General features: G+C 40.3%; 1 protein-coding gene across 1 annotated transcript in view; it reads left to right on the top strand.

Annotated features, from left to right (window-relative positions):
* The window catches only part of TACR3 (tachykinin receptor 3), a 71,293-nt gene that overhangs the window by 15,523 nt on the left and 36,124 nt on the right, over nt 1-19,646 (top strand). The window contains exons 2-3 of the mRNA XM_048847269.2: nt 11,114-11,302; nt 12,195-12,345. Of these exons, the coding sequence (XP_048703226.1) occupies nt 11,114-11,302; nt 12,195-12,345 (340 nt within the window). The remainder of the gene's footprint in view (nt 1-11,113; nt 11,303-12,194; nt 12,346-19,646) is intronic.

The following is a 19,646-nucleotide window of genomic DNA, read 5'->3' as shown; positions in this document are numbered from 1 at the left end:
TGCCTGCAAACAGATTCATTGATAACTAGATAGATAGTCTGGGCACAAACAACATTATTTGTTTTCTTCTTTGTTTTGCATTGAACAAGACTGTTTTTATATCTACTTTATTACATGTAGCGAGGAAAGTGAGGTTGCCCTGCCAATCTTTCCAGATATATAGACAATGTTTACAATAGCCCCTCCCCTCAAATTTCCCTATCTGAAGCAGGAAATATCTGACAAGTTCAAACCAAATGCTGACCTAAGAAATTCAAATCTGACAGTGTGTCTCAAATTTCATTTTCTCAGTAACTTCACTTACAGTATAATGGTAACAATTACAAGGCTTATTTTGGATTTTCCACATATTTCACTCCAGGTTGATACATTTCTGTCTTCTTGAAACAAGGATGCAGAATCATGGGGCTTTTCTTCCTGAATACTTTTTTTCCAGTTCAGTTATGTCCATGTGCTTCTCAAGGATCTGCCAGCCACAAGCTGACACTATGCCATTTTCTACTGACAATGCACATGTGTGTAATATTTTTGCCTAAAGAAAAGAATATGATTTCAAATGTGAACGTTTCCAGTCCTCCTCCTGAAAAAGTAAAGTAACTCACCTGCCAAACACTCTGTGTTTATCTCCTAGTTTATGGTAGATGTTTTGTATTAAACTCGCTTCTGCTTTTGGACAGAGATTGAGCCAATTGGTGTCAAAAGTGTGGGTCCTAAATCCACGTTTAAGCACCAGAAGAGAAGTAGCCTATATTTCAAAGGCGCTGACCATCTACAGCTGGCATGGACCTCTGTGGGATTTATGGGTAGCAATAGAGTTGCTGGTCTTACACAGTTACCAGAGAGGACCAAGATGTGGTGCATCAGGGAGTTTAAACATAGGAACTTCCTGGTTAGGGAGTTCTCTAGGTGCTGCTTAAAGCATGGATCTTTGTGTCTATGTCCTTATACTACATGGTGTCAGAAGTGAATGAATCCCTCTCTCTAAAGACAGAGTAAAGGAAAGATGAGACACCCCCCCACTCCATTGCCAAAGCAGTGAAAATGGAAAATCAGGGAAGAGACTTGTGAAAGCTACAGCAGGACGGAGGCAGAGCCTTGTCTCAGCACAGCAATGGAGCCCATAGTACAAATGGGTCTGTGAGAGAAGTCTGATTTTGGCAACTCAGACAGCTGAGATCCATAGATTTGAGCAATTCTAGATGACTTCTGTTTTAACAGAGAAAGCACAAGAATTCCATGTAATGCCCTAATATTTGCCATGGGTGATGCTGCTGCTGATATACTGTGCATGCTGCTCCCTATTGGAGGATCATAATGCCACTATATAAAGCTATGGCTTGCCCACACCTAGAAAACTGCATGCAGTTCTGGTTGCCCAATCTCAAAAAAGGTATATTAGAGTTGGAACTGGTACAGAGAAGGGCAACAAAAATCATTAGGAATAGGGAACAACTTCCATCTGAGGAGAGCTTAAAAAGACTGGGACTGTTCAGCTTAGAAAAGAGACAACTAAGGGGGGGATATGAGAGATGTCCATAAAATCATGAATGGTCTGGAGAAAATAAAATAGGAAGTGTTATTTCCCTATTCACATAACCCAAGAACTACTGGTCATCCAATAAAATTAACAGGTTTTAACACAAACATAAGAAAGTATTTCTTCAGGCAATACACAATCAACCTGTGGAACTCATTGCCACGGCACATTGTAAAGGTCAAAATATAAGTGGGTTGACAGGGGATAGGTCCATCCTTCATGAACCCATGCTCTAGGTGTCCCTAAGCCTCTGACTGCCAGAAACTGGGACTGGACACTCAATAAATTGCCCTGTTCTGTTCATTTCCTCAGAAGCATCTGGCACCAGCCATTGTCGGAAGACAGGATTCTGGACTAGATGGGCAATTGGTCTGACCCAGTATGGCCATTCTGATGTTATCTTTTTATGAGAAAAAGATAAAATACTCCAAAGTGAAAGAGGCTTTTGATACCCATTTCATAGGCAGACAGAATATTACATATGAAAGGGCAAATTTAGTAGGAGGTGCCAGCCTCAAAGGAAAAGTCTCAGACTTTTATTACTGCAGTTCATTGTCTTGCTGAACATTCGAATATAAACTAGCAGAACTAATAAGAGACACCAGTTGGTCAGTACAGCTTCAGTTAGACTCAGATCTCACACTAGCAAAAGTAAGAATCCAAGAAGCCGTAAAGAAACAGCTTTGTGACTTGCATACTAACAGTATATGGGAAACTGCTTCAGACAAAACTGACACAGTAATGAGAGAAAGACCCAAATGTACACCATAAGAACAATGCACGACTGGAGAGTGGGAGACCGAAGAACCTTAATAGGAGGGAAGCTTAGAAAAGCTATAGAATATGTGACAAGACACAGCTTGCAACTATGTCCAGCTAGCAAGGCAGAAGGTAGGAGATGCCACAAAATCGAACACTGTGCAATAGCATGCAGATCACCAAGAGTAGTGGAAACGATAGAAGAGGGAGTGTTATCAGATAACAGTGAATGCTTACTTCTAGGGACTATATTCTTAATAGAACAGAGAACACCTGGGTGCACAAGCATGAATAAAAATGGTTGAAACCGTAAATTTAAAATTGATACAGGGGCAGCAGTAACTGGATTTCCAAAAAAGATAATTGATTCCAGGATGGATATCTGCAAAGACCAAATAAGATTCTATGTGGGGCTATGTAGTAGGGTGCACTCTGCTCCTGTCTTCTAGCAACATAAATGACTAACTCCGGTGACTGTGTATCCACACCATGCTGTTTATTTATGTTTCCTCCACTAACACCTTTATGGTCCTGTGCAGTAATGCTGTGTAGCGTCCCCTGTGTTTCCAGCCCTTTCCCCAGGGCCTGAGAGAACCAGAGATCTCCCTTTCCAGAGATGTCAGTGAGACTGGGCTCAGCAAGCCTAGTTCTTCTCTCCCTCACTTCCTTCCGTGCCCTTTTTATCAGTCTTGAGCTGATGGGCTAATTGGCTCTTTAACTCACCCAGCCTCCTCAATTAATTAGGTAATTAACTTCAACTACCCCAGTCAGCCTTCTCCAGAAGAACTAATTGGTGTCAGAGTGCAATCTCACTTGCTAACTGTCACCAGCTAGTAACATTATATTGAATAAAAAGAAAAGGAGGACTTGTGGCACCTTAGAGACTAACAAATTTATTTGAGCATAAGCTTTCATGAGCTACAGCTCACTTCATCGGATTCATGCAGTGGAAAATACAGTGGGGAGATTTATATACACAGAGAACATGAAACAATGGGTGTTACCATACACACTGTAAGGAGAGTGATCAGGTAAGGTGAGCTATTACCAGCAGGAGAGCAGGGGGGGAAGGGGGAAAAACGTTTTGTGGTGATAATCAAGGTGGGCTATTTCCAGCAGTTGACAAAAATGTCTGAGGAACAGTAGGGGGGGAAATAAACACAGGGAAATAGTTTTTTTTTTTTACTTTGTGTAATGACACATCCACTCCCAGTCTTTATTCAAGCCTAAGTTAATTGTATCCAGTTTGCAAATTAATTCCAATTCAGCAGTCTCTCATTGGAGTCTGTTTTTGAAGTCTTTTTGTTGAAGAATTGCCACTTTTAGGTCTGTAATCGAGTGACCAAAGAGATTGAAGTGTTCTCTGACTGGTTTTTGAATGTTATAATTCTTTCCTAGTGGAGACTCCAAAGAGGCCTTCTCTGGTGAAATCAGGTTCATCTTTAACATTTTTCAATGCAACAAAGAGAGGATCTGGGTCCTGTGAGTATTTTGTCAGGAAGTGAGCCCCCTCCACAGAGAACACCATGCACAAACTCAATAGAAGTGAGAACACACTCTGGAAGACTGATCAAACCTCCTCAAAGGCTTGATCTTTAGAATACTGCTCAGTACTATTTAAATGCAATTGATAAGAGGACATAATCGTGGAAATAGTTTTAAGGAATTTGTAGTTTATTTTGAACTGTTGTGGGTATATACATGGCTTTATAATTATATTTGAATTTATTATAAATAAAGGGACATGAGTGTTAATAAAGTTTCTGGTCCTCCAGAGTTACCAGAGAGGATCAGGATGTGTTGCGGCAGGGAGCTTAATAAATGTAGAAATTCCAGTCTAGGGCATCCTCTAGTTGCTGACTCTTTGTGTTTATGGCCTCCCACTACAGGTGCTCATCATCTTTGAAAGCCAGGCTGCTTATAATTTGTGCTTTGTTACTTGTCTGATACATTAACCCTACTCTAGGGCATCAAGCTCAACTGCATAAATGTGTACACTTATACACACTAACAATAATTTGAATCATCCTGAGAATTCCACTGTCATGGAGGGAGGCTCCTTTTTTGTTTACATTTTATGGTCTCACTTTATACTAATGGTACATCTATAAATAATTTTGAAAGGTTAATCGCAATTCATAGATGTTTGTTCAGTAGTTATAATCTAACCAGTCACTAAATAGCTAAAAACCAGATAAAATACTTTTGATTGACTTGACGTAATTTATCAGTTAAATGATTCAATGATGTTTTAATCATGTATTAACCCTTTATAAATGATCACTTAACATAAAGTGTGACCCTTTTTATACTAGCTCATTCATATGATGAAAGATTTTGAAGTGTATTTCGAAGCCATTTTAGAGTCTTTCAAGTTGGGCTCCCAAAATCATCAGATGCTTTTGATAATTTTGGCCATAAAAACCTGGCAGCAACACTAGTTCAACATCCAAGGGCACAGTCCTGGAAACTGTTACTCATGTGGGTAGCCCTTGCTCACTAGAGTAGTCCCATGAAATCAAACACACTAAATTGCTTGAGTATGGATTATTCTCATGAGCAAGGGTTTGCAGGGCGAGGGTTGCATGTGTCTGTTGTAGGTGGACATAAAACAATGCAAAGGTTAAGGAGTTATTTTGGTCATTTAGAAAATGTCTTAGATACCTCCAGGTTGCGAGCTTGTATTGCTGTTTCCAGGCATCTCCTGGAGGATTCTTTACTGCAGTGTTTTTAACTAGATCCATCCACCGTTAGGATTCTTGCCCCTCTATCCTTGAGTTTCTTGATTACCAGTCAATCCAAATACCAATGCAGGGGACAATATTGGGTAACCAATCACACCTTTGAGGGAAAGGGTCTGTGCACTGTGAAGAACTGGAGTGGTCTCTGCTGCAGATGAACCTCTTTTCATGCAAACTTTATAATTTTCTTCTAATCGCTTTCCTCTATCAGCGTCCAGTCACCTGTTCCAACTTCTGCTGAGTAGGTTAATTCTCCCCCTCGCTCCCGCATGAGTTCACAAGCAAACTGTAAATAAGCTAGAAAAATCATTTAGGACTTTTAATGGATTCCAACTGTGTCTGCAGATGGGTGTTTCTAAAATTCAATTTGGAACTTGGCATTGTTTTTAAAACGACTATGTATTTTTACTGCAATTGTCCAAATAATGCGTTAAATGCAGGAAAATTGATCTCTATTTACTAACACACAGTTTGCAGTCCCCTATCCATCTTAGCTGCCTTTTCCCGCCCCCCATCCTCTGAAGGTTCTATTACTCTTCACTGGACTGAATGATGCTTCTTCTGTATTGGGGGATGGCATTTAGCTTGTTTTAGACATACACATTTCCTGGTTCCCTGACGTTGTGGGATATGAGAAAAAAAGTATTTACTCAGTTGTTTCACAATTTTAAAAACATGTGCTAAGGAGACTTAGCACTAACCATTTGAAAGCAAACTGGTTTTTCCTTTTCACCCAAATGAAATCTAAATAAGGCTGAGCTAGTGAGAGCCTATTATCTGAACATAATGCCTGCAGAGCTGGGACTGAATTGTTGGTCCTATAGTTTCAAACATACTATACAGGCCTTTAAACACATGAACCAACAGAAAATTTACATTATGGATCATCTATAGAAAGATTTTATGTTATAGATGAGCAGTAACAAGCCAACAGAGTGCAACACTCTCTCACAAATATAGAGTATATCTGATTTTGCTCCCACTGAACTCAATGACTAAAACCTCTCATTAATGTTATTTGAGTGAGGACTGGACCTTTAATAATTCCTGAAGAGTGAGACAGATTTTCCTGATTTAGGAGACTAAGAAGCAAGTACCATACAGTAAATCCTGGAGGTTGGCCAGACAAACTGAGCGGACCTGAAGGAAACAAGATTTGTCTCTCTTTTGAGCACAGCAGATAAGACCAGTCCTGAAGGAGGAGTCCAGTGTCTCTGAAAACCACTACACATCAGCTTTGGTATTCTGGGGCCTGCTCCAACTCTGATTAAATCAGTGGAAAGACTACCATTAACTTTAATAGGAGTACGGTCAGTCCAAACTGATACCTAGAAAAATTTTCAGTAGGCATATGATTGCTCTAATATGGTCACAACAACCCAAATAGCAAAGTTTAATGATGAAAGTTAAGAATTAACTGCCACCGAAAGATTCTTAAAATCAGAAATCTAAATTCAGAACTCACTGCAGAGGATGAATAATTCACAAGTCATTCTTGCAGGTGGTGACTTAACTGAATTTTTTTTTTAGGTTACTTGTCATCAGTTCTTAGCTGTATTTACATATATCCATTTCTAGATATGTATATCTTATCTTGTAATTACTTTCCAAGTGTTGATTTGGTGTTTATGCTGGATGGGATAGCAACAGTTTTCAACTGGCTGTTATGATGAACAAGCATCGAGTTAATTTTTTTGCACTAAATCTTTTCTGTTGATTTGCATTTTTGATTCACAAACACACACACACACACACATTTATTTTTGTTTAATTCGTCATTTGCAGCATGACTTTTCAGAAGCACAGCATATCTGCTTGTTCCCACTGATGCCAAAAGTCTTTTGAGGTCCAATCTGGAACCAAATGACGTCAGTGAGAATTTTTTGCCCTTGACTTTAGCAGGAGCAAGATTGGACATTCTCTGGCTCTAATCCTCGATTCACTGCATATCAACAGGCCTGTTGCTTGGAGCCCTGCTGAAGTAAATTGACCTCTGCATGGGCACAGCAGTCCATCCATGCACAGCCAATTGAGGAATCAAGGCTTATACTACTTACGTGCCTACATGCACTCTGTTGGCTGGCTGCAGCTTAGATATACACTAAGAATCCTTCTGTTGCTGATAGCTAACATACCTTTTCCATTAAATCAAAATGTCAGAGCTCTTTACAGCTCTGCAGGTGTGTAATTCATGTATTTTGTAGTGCTAGAAACTACTGCAAAATTATTAGTGACCTCATTCTGAGACGTACTGAGCACCTGCTACTCTCACTGACTTCAGTGGGATTTGCTAGTACTCAGTTGTCATAATATAAAGGGAAGGGTAAACACCTTTAAATCCCTCCTGGCCAGAGGAAAAACCCTTTCACCTGTAAAGCGTTAAGAAGCTAAGATAACCTTGCTGGCACCTGACCAAAATGACGAATGAGGAGACAAGATACTTTCAAAACTGGGGGGGGAGGGACAAAGGATCCTCTCTGTCTGTCTGTGTGATGTTTTTGCCGAGACCAGAGCAGGAATAAAGTCTGCTGCAGTTTCCACGGTAAACATCTGATGAAGTGAGCTGTAGCTCATGAAAGCTCATGCTCAAATAAATTGGTTAGTCTCTAAGGTGCCACAAGTACTCCTTTTCTTTTTGCGAATACAGACTAACACGGCTGTTCCTCTGAAACCTATAAAGAGTTAGTAAGCAATCTAGTTAGATATGTATTAGATTCTGTTTTGTTTAAATGGCTGACAAAATAAGTTGTGCTGAATGGAATGTATATTCCTGTTTTTTTGTAACTTAAGGTTTTGCCTAGAGGGATTCTCTATGTTTTGAATCAGATTACCCTGTAAGGTATTTACCATCCTGATTTTACAGAGGTGATTCTTTTACTTTTTCTTTAATTAAAATTCTTCTTTTAAGAACCAGATTGCTTTTCATTGTTCTTAAGATCCAAGGGTTTGGGTCTGTATTCATCTATGCAAATTGGTGAGGACTTTTATCAAGTCTTCCCCAGGAAAGGGGGTGTAGTGCTTGGGGGGATATTTTGGGGAGGAGATGTTTTCAAGTGGGAACTTTCCCTGTTATTTTTGTTACCCACTTTGGTGGGGGCAGCATAAAGGTTCAAGGACAAAAGGTAAAAGTTTGTACCTTGGGGAAGTTTTAACCTAAGCTGGTAAGAATAAGCTTAGGGGGTCTTTCATGCAGGTCCCCACATCTGTACTCTAGAGTTCAGAGTGGGGAAGGAACCTTGACATCAGTACATCTGAAAATTAAGTTGGGATAATACAGAGGGTAGAAAGAGAAAGAAAGAACAAACTGATGAGTTGGCAGATGCTAGGTGTGCTCACTGGAGGGGAGAGAGAAGAGAACACCATAATAATCCCTAGTCATAAATTTGCTGCTGACTTAGTATTTAACTTTGCAACTGATAAGCCAGTGAAACCTGAAAAGACGTATCCTCTTTTTAAGAGTTCAAAAACAGCTAATGATAAATGAGCCATATTCCCCTGGGTTTTCTTTTCCCCTTTAGAGGCTATGGTTAATATTTTCATAACCGATCAATACTATGTGGAAGTGAGAGTAACAGTTTCACCTTTAATGTTGTTAGTCTACTTGTGATTTGCAATTTACACAACAACTGCAGTTGCTGGTGGGGAAAAAGCAATAGTTTACAAAACCCAATAGAAATCATCAGTAATTAGGGATCAGAGCTGGCCAAAACTTCAGATTTTCAGTTCCAGGGAAATTTGGAAACTTGGTTTTGTTCTGATTTGGACTGAAACAAAAAAAATTTTAAATTTCCCATGAACCCAAAAAAGTTTCATTTCATGAACACTGACACATGGTATTTCTAAAACAAAATATGCTCCCTGGGATCATAGGAGCTGCTGACTCAAATAGATAAGAATGTCAATTTTAGGCAGCAGCTGCTGGGGTTCTGAGGGTCTCCAGCTCTGGGGCAGCCCTACTATGCAGACTGCCCTGTGCCAGGGACTCCAGGACCTCCAAAATCCCAGGGCTGCCTGCTTAAGAGTCAGACAACATAGGGAACCAGCTGGCCCAGGAGCCTCATAGCCCTGGGGTCTCCAGGACCAGGGCAGGGTTGCCCTACAGCCACAGACCTCGATGCTCACACCAGGACTTCCAGGCTCCCAGCTCCATGGCAGGGAGTTCAGAAGCTCTGAGAGCCGCCATGGTTCCAGGCTTCCCATTTCATGGCTTTGAAAACTTTAGGGCATCAGATCAAATAAATGTACTCGGTAAGTCTGGGAGCTATTTTGCCTTTCACAAAAAAAGAAATACTTCTTTAAAAGACGGTGTTGGCCCATGCCTTGCAACATGCTAATTAGTAACGAAAGACAACCCTTCATGAATCAGTCTTCTAATCAGGTGTTGGTAAATGAAATGTGGGGAGGGTGATCAGAGAATTTAGTGGAGAAAGTGTTAATTTGGAACTCAGTTTAGAGATCAAAGCAGAGCTATGCAGAGATATGTAAAAAGCACATTAAATATACAAGTGTGGACTGGTGGTCTCGTTCTGATTTGCTTTTTCCATCAACTCAGAGATCAAAAGGCAGAACGATTACGTTAATTTTCACTTTTTAATGTACACCTCTCCCCAGACCCCCTGCTCCTTCCATCGTGTTCTTTATCCTGTGTCCTCCTGAAGAGACTGTAGTGACTGAAAGGCTGTATTTTCCTATTTGATAGTTTTCTATGAGGTACCACCTTAAATGTATAGCCAACACAGTTACAGGAGAGTCAGATAGATGCTATTCTGTCTCAAACATCACTAACAAAATTGCAAGAGGTTGCAATAATTTCCCTATCTTAGACCCACATTTCTACTCGTGCCTTCATCTTTTGTGGTGTTTCAGCAGGGGTGCAACAAGGAGATAAAGTTTCTCTCACCATCCTCCCACCTTGCAGGGCCAGTCACAATCTGGCCTTGTTTGTATTGCTGATTGCGTGAAACTGAAGGAAACTTATGCCTACTTAATAAAATGCATGGGTATGTATCAGTTTTTCTAGATACAACGCAGCTCTTAAAGTAGACTCTAGCCATATGCTTGTCTTGGACACCACTGTGACTTTTAGAATTTGGTCGTTAATTTTAAATTTAACAACAAATCTGTTGTCTGCAGCAAAAGATTACTGAAGCATCCTATCTTGATCATGAGCCAAATGTGGTTTGCTATATTACTACAGGTATTTCTGTGAGACAACTGTTGTATTAACGTAGATGGAATATACAGGCCAAAGTTTTAACATAACCCAATCACTGTCCAACATTAAACGGTGTAAAATAAGGTTTAGGGTTTGGCATCAAGAGTCCTCAGCCTTATTACCATGGCAGGCACACTGTTAAAACTCCTTTTAACCTTTTACTAGACACAGAAAAGTAGGGGAAACTGTTAAAGTACTTGGAACATAAAATGTTCATTTTAAAAACATTCCTTATTCCCTTTAGCTGGAAATTTAAAAAAACACCTTCTTTGCCATGGTTTTAGGTTTGTGGTTCTCCCCCAACCTCATTCTTAGTTACAGAACATGTGGTGTTGTAGTGTATGTCTACACCACAATTAGACACACATGACTGGCCCATGCCTGCTGATTCGGGCTACAGGGCTATTTAATTACAGTGTTGACTTTGGGGCTTGGGCTACCGCCCAAGATCTGGGACCTTCCCAACTCACAGGGTCCTAGAGCCCAGGCTCCAGCCCTAGCCCAAATGTCTACACTGCAATTAAATAACCCCTTAGCCCAAGCCCTGTGAGCCTGAGTCAGCTGGCACAGACCAGCCAGCATTTTTTAATTGCAGTGTAGACGTACAGTAAGAGTCTGAATCAACTTCCATTGAAGCAAATGAAAAAAGAAAAGAGGAAAAAAAAAAACCACCTCCCACTGACTTTAATGGGAGCTGGGTCACGTCACTGATCATTTGAAGAATATAATACCATTGGGCCTTCCCAAGACAAGAAAATAACTATCATCTTGTCACTCCTTTGGACAAGCTGGTTTGATATAGGAACACAGTAAACACTGACGATTTCTCACATGAAGGATTTTTGTTTGTTTTTTGTACAGATACATGGCCATTATCGATCCCCTGAAGCCCAGACTGTCTGCAACTGTAACGAAGGTGGTCATTGGGAGTATATGGATTTTGGCTTTCCTGCTTGCATTTCCCCAGTGCCTCTACTCCATAACCAAAGTGATGCCTGGAAGAACTCTTTGCTATGTAGCATGGCCAGGTGGTCCAAAACAGCACTTTACGTAAGCTTTTCGGCTTTTATACTCAGGCATGGCTATATCTAAACTGCAGGCTTATTTTAATTTTACAGAGGGATCGCAAGAATAACTTGCAGGCCAAGAAACCAAGCCCTATACCTATCCCATGCTCACAATCTGGGTTACAGAGATTTTCAGCCATATCCTCATCTGGTGTAAATTGACGTAGCTCTACAGAAGACAATGGAGCTACACCAATTTACACCAGCTAAGGATCTAGCCCTTAATCTGCAGGAGTTTGGGATGGTACATTACTTATGAGTGACAAATTTATATGGAAGGAGATCTTCTTTCATTTACCTGTCAGGACCAAAGTTAAAATTCTGTGTTTGCTCTTCAATAGCAGTTCACCACACTGCCACTAAAACTAGGACTTATGTTATATAGGTTTTTGAGGCAACCCCATGCATTGCAGGGTAAACGAGGAAGTCTGTACACTGATCTCAGTAGTTGAAGATGCCAATTTTTCAAATATTTGGATTTTAAAAGTTGTTTATGGGTACTTTATTGTGCAATATTTGTCTACCCAGAAAACTGGTCTCAGTGACACTATTTTACAGTGTTGTAACTGTGTTACTCCTGATAAATAGCAGCCAGTATGAGTTCAGAATCAGAACTATAGGTTTTAATAATGACTTCAGATCTTAAACAGTTTTCCATCTGCTTTTAATGCAGTTTACTTAAGACTTTCATGATGGACAGTAAAAAACACAATACTGGGCCAAATCCCCAGCTGGTGTAAACAGTCACCATTTACTCCATCTGAGACTGACCCCTTAGGTAGTAGAGAAAATGTCTTATTTCTCAAACATTCAGAAAATTCTATCTGAATAGTTCCTTTCAAAGCATTTATCAGTTCAATGCTCTTTTATTGCAGGTATCATGTCATTGTGATTGTATTAGTGTATTGCTTTCCACTGCTTGTCATGGGTATCACTTATACCATAGTTGGAATTACCCTTTGGGGAGGCGAGATTCCAGGTGACACATCTGACAAATACCACGAGCAGCTCAAAGCTAAGAGAAAGGTACTGTTCCATTAAACCTTGCTAAGTAAATTTATATTGATTTTTTTTCCTGCTGAAATCACTAGCAATTACGTTGTAAAGTATTGGAAGTGTTTTATTTCAAACAGAATGGCATTTGAGACTGTTATAAAAGAACTCTGTTTAAATTGCAATTGATTTTGACAGGGTTCCCCCCCCCCCCCCCACCATGTGGTGGCTGTTCAAACAAATGATGTAAATGTTTGGATTTTAACTCTTTACTCCAATTCTAGGAGGCTCTGAGTAACATTTAGTCAAGCATACAATTGTGTCCTTGAGATGTGGAAACAGAAGGCCTGCCTTATTAACAGAACTAAAGTGATGATCCTGGAACTTCTTGGGATCAGCTTTGTTTATTCTCTGAACAGTAGCTGTTTTTTGACCTGATCCAAATCCAGCAGAAGTCAAGGGAATCTTTCTATGACTTAATAGGTTTTGGATCTGGCCTATTTCAGTACACAGATAAGAGCTGCTTTACCTATTCATGTAACGAATGCTATGCATTAGAAATTAGCACCTTTTACAGTGAAAATCAACTGATCCTTTCAATTATTTTTTTCAATGTATTTCATTAGTTTTAATTATTTGTATAATCAATATTTCAGTTTATACGTTGTTAGTGAACCATTTACTTTGACAATTCACTCAGTAGTTGTGCAATTGGTCACATGGATCAGATTGTATTGTTTCCGCTTCTTAGGCGGACGACAGAACATTCTAAGTAGGATAGTAACCAAATAAATAAGCCCTTCTGTTGTTCATTTTTTGTGCTAAAATTCTTTAAAATGGATTTGCAAACATTGGGCCCAATGATGGAACTCTAACTTGCTTTGGTGAGCACATACTCAATTAGTCTGACTGGTCATCCCAAAGTTATCCAAACATTTGTGAATAATGAACATAATCCCATGAGTCATAACAAACTGAACAAAAAACACTTTGTGAAATACTCGTGAATCAGTTATTCCAACTCTGCCACAAACTCTCCATCACAATTAAAATTCACATAGGAGGACACCACCAAATTCTGCTCACTACTAGTGTTAGTGTTGTGTCTTAGACAGTTGTGACCTTGGAATACAAAAATTATGTTAATGTAAATAACTATTAGCCTTAATTAAACCCATCCAGGCTTTCTGGCTATCTACATATAAAACTCTGGCTTGCTACCACTCCACAATAACGGGGGGGGGGACCCTCAAAGTCCTGATGCAGTATGCATTAAACCATAGGATGGATTCTTGGGTGCTTCAGTTGTTTCAAAAACATACAAAGGAACATAGAAGGAAGTGCTCCCAGACAGTACAAGTGATCACACCCTTAGAATAGAGGGCCTAGAAAGGGAGATGTCAGGGCTACCAAGAGTGTTTCTGAGCCCAGAATACATCATGTAGTCTTGATCAGTTGGCAAGAGCAAACAGAACAAATTCCCACTTTTGTCAAAAAGTGGGGTGTGAGGGGGGAGTGAGCAGCAATGCAACTCAGGGTTGGGGGTGGGAAGGGCCCAGGTAAGTGGCTTGGGCTAGTCCCACCTGGGGGAATGGGGGAAGGCTCAGGCTAACTCTGTGGTGTCCTGTTTTCCCTTTGGGAAATATGGTCCCCCTACAGTGGGATGAATGCAATGTCTTCTGTGTATAGGTTGCAAACAGTTTCACTCACCCAAGTCCTGGATGCTTAAGGAAGTTTAGGCTACCACCTGCAAGTTGGACCCATGTCCTTAATAACTAGTAACACCCTGTGGAAAATATTGGAAAGAACTTTGAACAGCTCCTTTTTGGAGGGCAAAGTGCCAGCATCTCTTAAAGAAGCAACTGTTAGGCCCTGCTCAAGCAACCATCTTTTAACAGACTCTTACCAGTTATTGCCTTAACTCTATTCTTGTGGGAACGGGGGAGGGTAGGGGGGGGCATGGTAATTTTAAACTAAGTGAAATGTAATTATTAAGGAAATCTGGAAAATGTACTTAATTGTATCCCCCCGAAGCTAAATGCTTTAGATTCAGTTCAAGGAATATAAAAAGCATTTCCATAGTGCTCTGTTTAGATCTTTAACAGGGTCCTTATCTCCCATGGCAGCAGGAATGAATCTGCCATTCACAATATCACCCATCCAAAAACAAGTTTCGTATGTTTACAAAATGAACTTTATTACAAAACCCTAGCAGTAGAAACTCTACTGGGCAATTAGCTGGCTTATTCCCTATACCTCCTCATTAGGTCATAAAAAGAAACCATGAACGGTGCCAAGGGTTTGACAGTGAAGATAAACTGAGAGATGACTGTGTGTGACAAATGCAGTTTCCCAAAGGGAGTTTGGAAGGAAATATTAAAGGCAAGCTCCTGAACTCGGGGAGCCAAGCCTTCCCACTTTATCAAAGAAATTCAGCACATTTGATAGTAGTGGCTAAACGAAATGAACAATTTGTGATGAAAGCTAGAAGGCTTTGAAAAGAGTAGCTGGCATTTACTTTGTGTTGCTAATAGTCCAACTACATCCCTTCAATCCTTTAAAACTATGGCTATTTAGGACTTTAAAAGTATGCAAGAGACATGAAATGCCTCATTAATTAAAGGTTTCAGAGTAGCAGCCGTGCTAGTCTGTATTCGCAAAAAGAAAAGGAGTACTTGTAGACAATGGATTATGTAGTGTGGTCTCTCAACCTCAGCCGTGCAGAACACAATGCCATCCACAGCCTCGGAAACAACTCGGACATCATAATCTAAAAGGCTGACAAAGGAGGTGCTGTCGTCGTCATGAATAGGTCGGAATATGAACAAGAGGCTGCTAGGCAGCTCTCCAACACCACTTTCTACAAGTCATTACCCTATGATCCCACTGAGGGTTACCAAAAGAAACTACAGCATTTGCTCAAGGAACTCCCTGAAAAAGCACAAGAACAAATCCGCACAGACACATCTCTGGAACCCCGACCTGAGGTATTCTATCTGCTATCCAAGATCCATAAACCTGGTAATCCTGGACACCCCATCATCTGAGGCATTGGCATGTAGACTCACTCCTCAGGCCCTACGCTACCAGCACTCCCAGCTATCTTTGAGACACCACTGACTTTCTGAGGAAACTACAATCCATCGGTGATCTTCCTGAAAACACCATCCTGGCCACTATGGATGCAGAAGCCCTCTACACCAACATTCTACACAAAGATGGATTACAAGCCATCAGGAACTGTATCCCCAATAATGTCACGGCAAACCTGGTGGCTGAACTTTGTGACTTTGTCCTCACTCATAACTATTTCACATTTGGGGACAATGTATACCTTCAAATCAGTGGCACTGCTATGGGTACCCACATGGTCCCACAGTATGCCAACATTTTTATGGTTGACTTAGAACAACGCTTCCTAGCTCTCGTCCCCTTATGCCCCTACTCTACGTGCGCTATATTGATGACATCTTCATCATCTGGACCCATGGAAAAGAAGCCCTTGAGGAATTCCACCATGATTTCAACAATTTCCATCCCACCATCAATCTCAGCCTGGACCAGTCCACACAAGAGATCCACTCCTGGACACTACGGTGCTAATAAGCAATGGTCACATAAACACCACCCTATACCGGAAACCTACTGACCTCTATTCCTACCTACATGCCTCCAGCTTTCACCCAGATGACACCACACGATCCATTGTCTACAGCCAAGCTCTATGATACAACCGCATTTGCTCCGACCCCTCAGACAGAGACAAACACCTACAAGATCTCTATCAAGCATTCTTACAACTACAATACCCACCTGCTGAAGTGAAGAAACAGATTGACAGAGCCAGAAGAGTTCCTAGAAGTCACCTACTACAGGACAGGCCTAACAAAGAAAATAACAGAACGCCACTAGCCGTCACCTTCACCCAACTAAAACCTCTGCAGTGCATGATCAAGGATCTACAACTTATCCTGAAGAACGATCCCTCACTCTCACAGATCTTGGGAGACGGGCCAGACCTTGCTTACAGACAGCCCCCCAACCTGAAGCAAATACTCTCCAGCAGCCACACACCACACAACAAAAACACTAATCCAGGAACCTATCCTTGCAACAAAGCCCGTTGCCAACTGTGCCCACATATCTATTCAGGGGACACCATCATACGGCCTAATCACATCAGCCACACCATCAGAGGCTCGTTCACCTGCACATCTACCAATGTGATATATGCCATCATGTGCCAGCAATGCCCCTCTGCCATGTACATTGGCCAAACTGGACAGTCTCTACATGAAAGAATAAATGGACACAAATCAGACGTCAAGAATTATAACATTCAAAAACCAGTTGGAGAACACTTCAATCTCTCTGGTCACTCGATTACAGACCTAAAAGTGGCAATGCTTCAACAAAAAAACTTCAGAAACAGACTCCAACGAGAGACTGCTGAATTGGAATTAATTGCAAACTGGTTACAATTAACTTAGGCTTGAATAGAGACTGGGAGTGGATGGGTCATTACACAAAGTAAAACTATATTTCCCCATGTTTATCCCCCCACCCCCCACTGTTCCTCAGACGTTCTTGTCAACTGCTGGATGTGGCCCACCTTGATTATCACTACAAAAGGTTTCCACTCTCCTGCTGGGAATAGCTCACCTTAAGTGATCACTCTGGTTACAGTGTGTATGGTAACACCCATTGTTTCATGTTCTCTATGTATATAAATCTCCCCACTGTATTTTCCACTGAATGCATCTGATGAAGTGAGCTGTAGCTCACAAAAGCTTATGCTTAAATAAATTTGTTAGTCTCTAAGGGGCCACAAGTACTCCTTTTTCTTTTTTCATTAATTAAAGGCTTTTTAACATGATGTCAAGCCCCTCTTTTCATTATGCCTCTCCATATTATCTCTCTGCCTACAATGGGCATGTATCGGAATTCATGCCTTGCAAATGTACAATGAGAGGATTAATAGTGTAGGGGACGTAAAGTAACTGCATCGGCAGTGTTATCAGTGGAGCCCTTAGACAGCTCTTCAGTTACACTGGTGTGAGGTATGATTTCTGAGGCAACTGGTATTTGGAAAGATGAATTTGTAATTGTCACTCAAAGGCAAATTAATAGATCAGGCTCCAAAGTAGGTTCTTTTTTGTTCTTCCTGCAAAACTCAATTTAAAAAAAAAAAGCTACAGCTCTGCCTTTATTCAAATGAAGAGAAACTTGGCTAGTTACCTAAACACATGGAGGGCTTGCGCTGATTGCAATTTATTCTGAAGAGTAAATCTACAACAACACTAGGGGAGTTTGACATTAAGCAATGAGGTACTGATTATTGGGAATGGTGGGCAAAGCATATAAAATGCTAGCAGTTAATGAATAGCACTTGCAAGACTTCTTTAGAAGTCATTACAAGTTTGCTAAGAAAATGGTTAACACCTAAACAACGTATCAAGTTATCAACAGCTTTGGAGACATTCCCATTGTCTGACTCTATGCAGCCCTACAACATACCCACATTCTTCTCAAAGTAACTTCCAAATTACATGGAAATCAAGGAAGATCACTTTACAGCTAGAGATGATTAAAACCATTCCTGGTATTTTGGAGAGCCTCAGCTTTACGGCATTTCAAAAGTTCAGGACAATATGGGTGAATTTTAGAGAGTATCCATTTCCGAGACAGAAGAGGACCCACCATCCCAGGGCCAAATTAACCTATAGACCAGTGGACTTGGCCCCCACCGTCACCCCCCCGACCAGCTGCAGCAGCACGTGTCCTGTCTATGCTCAAAACTTGAACTAAGCCCTGCCCTGATATTAGGAATTGACTTTTGTCTTGGATTCCCCACACTCGCCATTTGTGAATTTTTCAGCTTCCTGTTTCAGCCAGAGCTAGGAGGAAAGGACAGAAACATTTCAACAGAGGCTATTGTCGCATTATTTCTGGCCAAGCCAAGACCAGAAATTACTGGAAATGGGGTGAGATTTTTTTTTTTTAAATAACATATACAGGGCTACAAGATACCGCTACATACACATTTGAACTTTTGGATGCTTCCCTGAATCTAATTCAGTGGCCAACCTTTGAGGTTTACCCAACACCAATCTGAACTTTAGAACAAGACTTGGGAGATATTTTTCCTTCTTATTAAAATCTTTGCCATGAGAATGACTCATGTTTCTCAGCTGTGCTCTCATTCTATAATCATTTTCATGAGAAAATAATTTCCAGGCCCAATTATCTGTAGATAAGAAACTTTTAATAAGTGTATAAATATGGGGAACTATTAAGTGTTTAGTGTCAAAATCACCTGAGCATTAAAATGCACATTCATCCCTAGCTTTTCAACTACTACAGTGTTCTTTATTTTATTTGTTCATCAATTCCAATTCCTCTTCTAACTTTACAGAGACTATAAAAAGGGAATAGCCAACATATACTGTAAAGGTCAAAGTAATAACTTGCTTCTATCTATTCTGTGAGAGAGGATAGTAATACAATTCTGGTACAACATTTTTGTGACAAAAATTGTTTTGATAAGATGAAGAGTCTTGGGCCAATGATTAGACCAAGAATAGGAAATTCTATTCTTCAACCCTCTGCATTTTTCATCTTTTCTCTAACTTTAGCATAAAATTAATAGGTAAAGATAATGATACTCCACTGTGCGTGTGTTTTTTGACAATTTTAATGACCCCAACACTTGACTCTGTCCACATTCTCTCTTCTCCTGACGCTGTCAACACGCAGCCTCAACTCAACTTCTTTCTTCGTTGCAGTATAAATAAAAGCCAGACTTGGCCTGTGCCAAAATGTTTAAGTGTTTGTGGTCCTATGAGCCTGGAAGTATACATAACGTTTCCCACTGTGTCATAGTATCCCAGGAAGTAAATCGGTAAGCACACAGGTGCAATAGTGTCAATTACATGAACAAATTTGGAAAGTAGATATTGAAATAGTGGTTACAAGAGGAAAGATGCCATAACCACTAAGATGAGAACCCTCTATTTGATTAATTAACATACTGTGTGTGTGATACGGAAGCCCAGAATACAAGAACATAGATATCTAAGATTGCTGTCTAGAGAGAAAAAGATACTCCAAATAGTTTGTTGATTGTTTGGATTTAATAAAGTCAAGATTCTTATCTTTGACATGAATTTGAGAAGCCATACGCTGTGGGGAAGCCAAATATAAAAAGAAGACAGAATTACTTGTTTCTGAGGCAGAGTTAAATTACTGAGGTGAAAATTGGAAAACTCACCCAGAATAAAAAAGAGTGACAAGTTCAAGAAATTTTAAATATATATTTTTTCAAGTGAACCTCT

This window comes from Caretta caretta, chromosome 4 (genome assembly GCF_965140235.1).
Source record: "Caretta caretta isolate rCarCar2 chromosome 4, rCarCar1.hap1, whole genome shotgun sequence".
In the NCBI taxonomy this organism is placed as follows: Eukaryota; Metazoa; Chordata; order Testudines; family Cheloniidae; genus Caretta; species Caretta caretta.
This window is presented reverse-complemented; position numbering and strand designations above follow the sequence as displayed.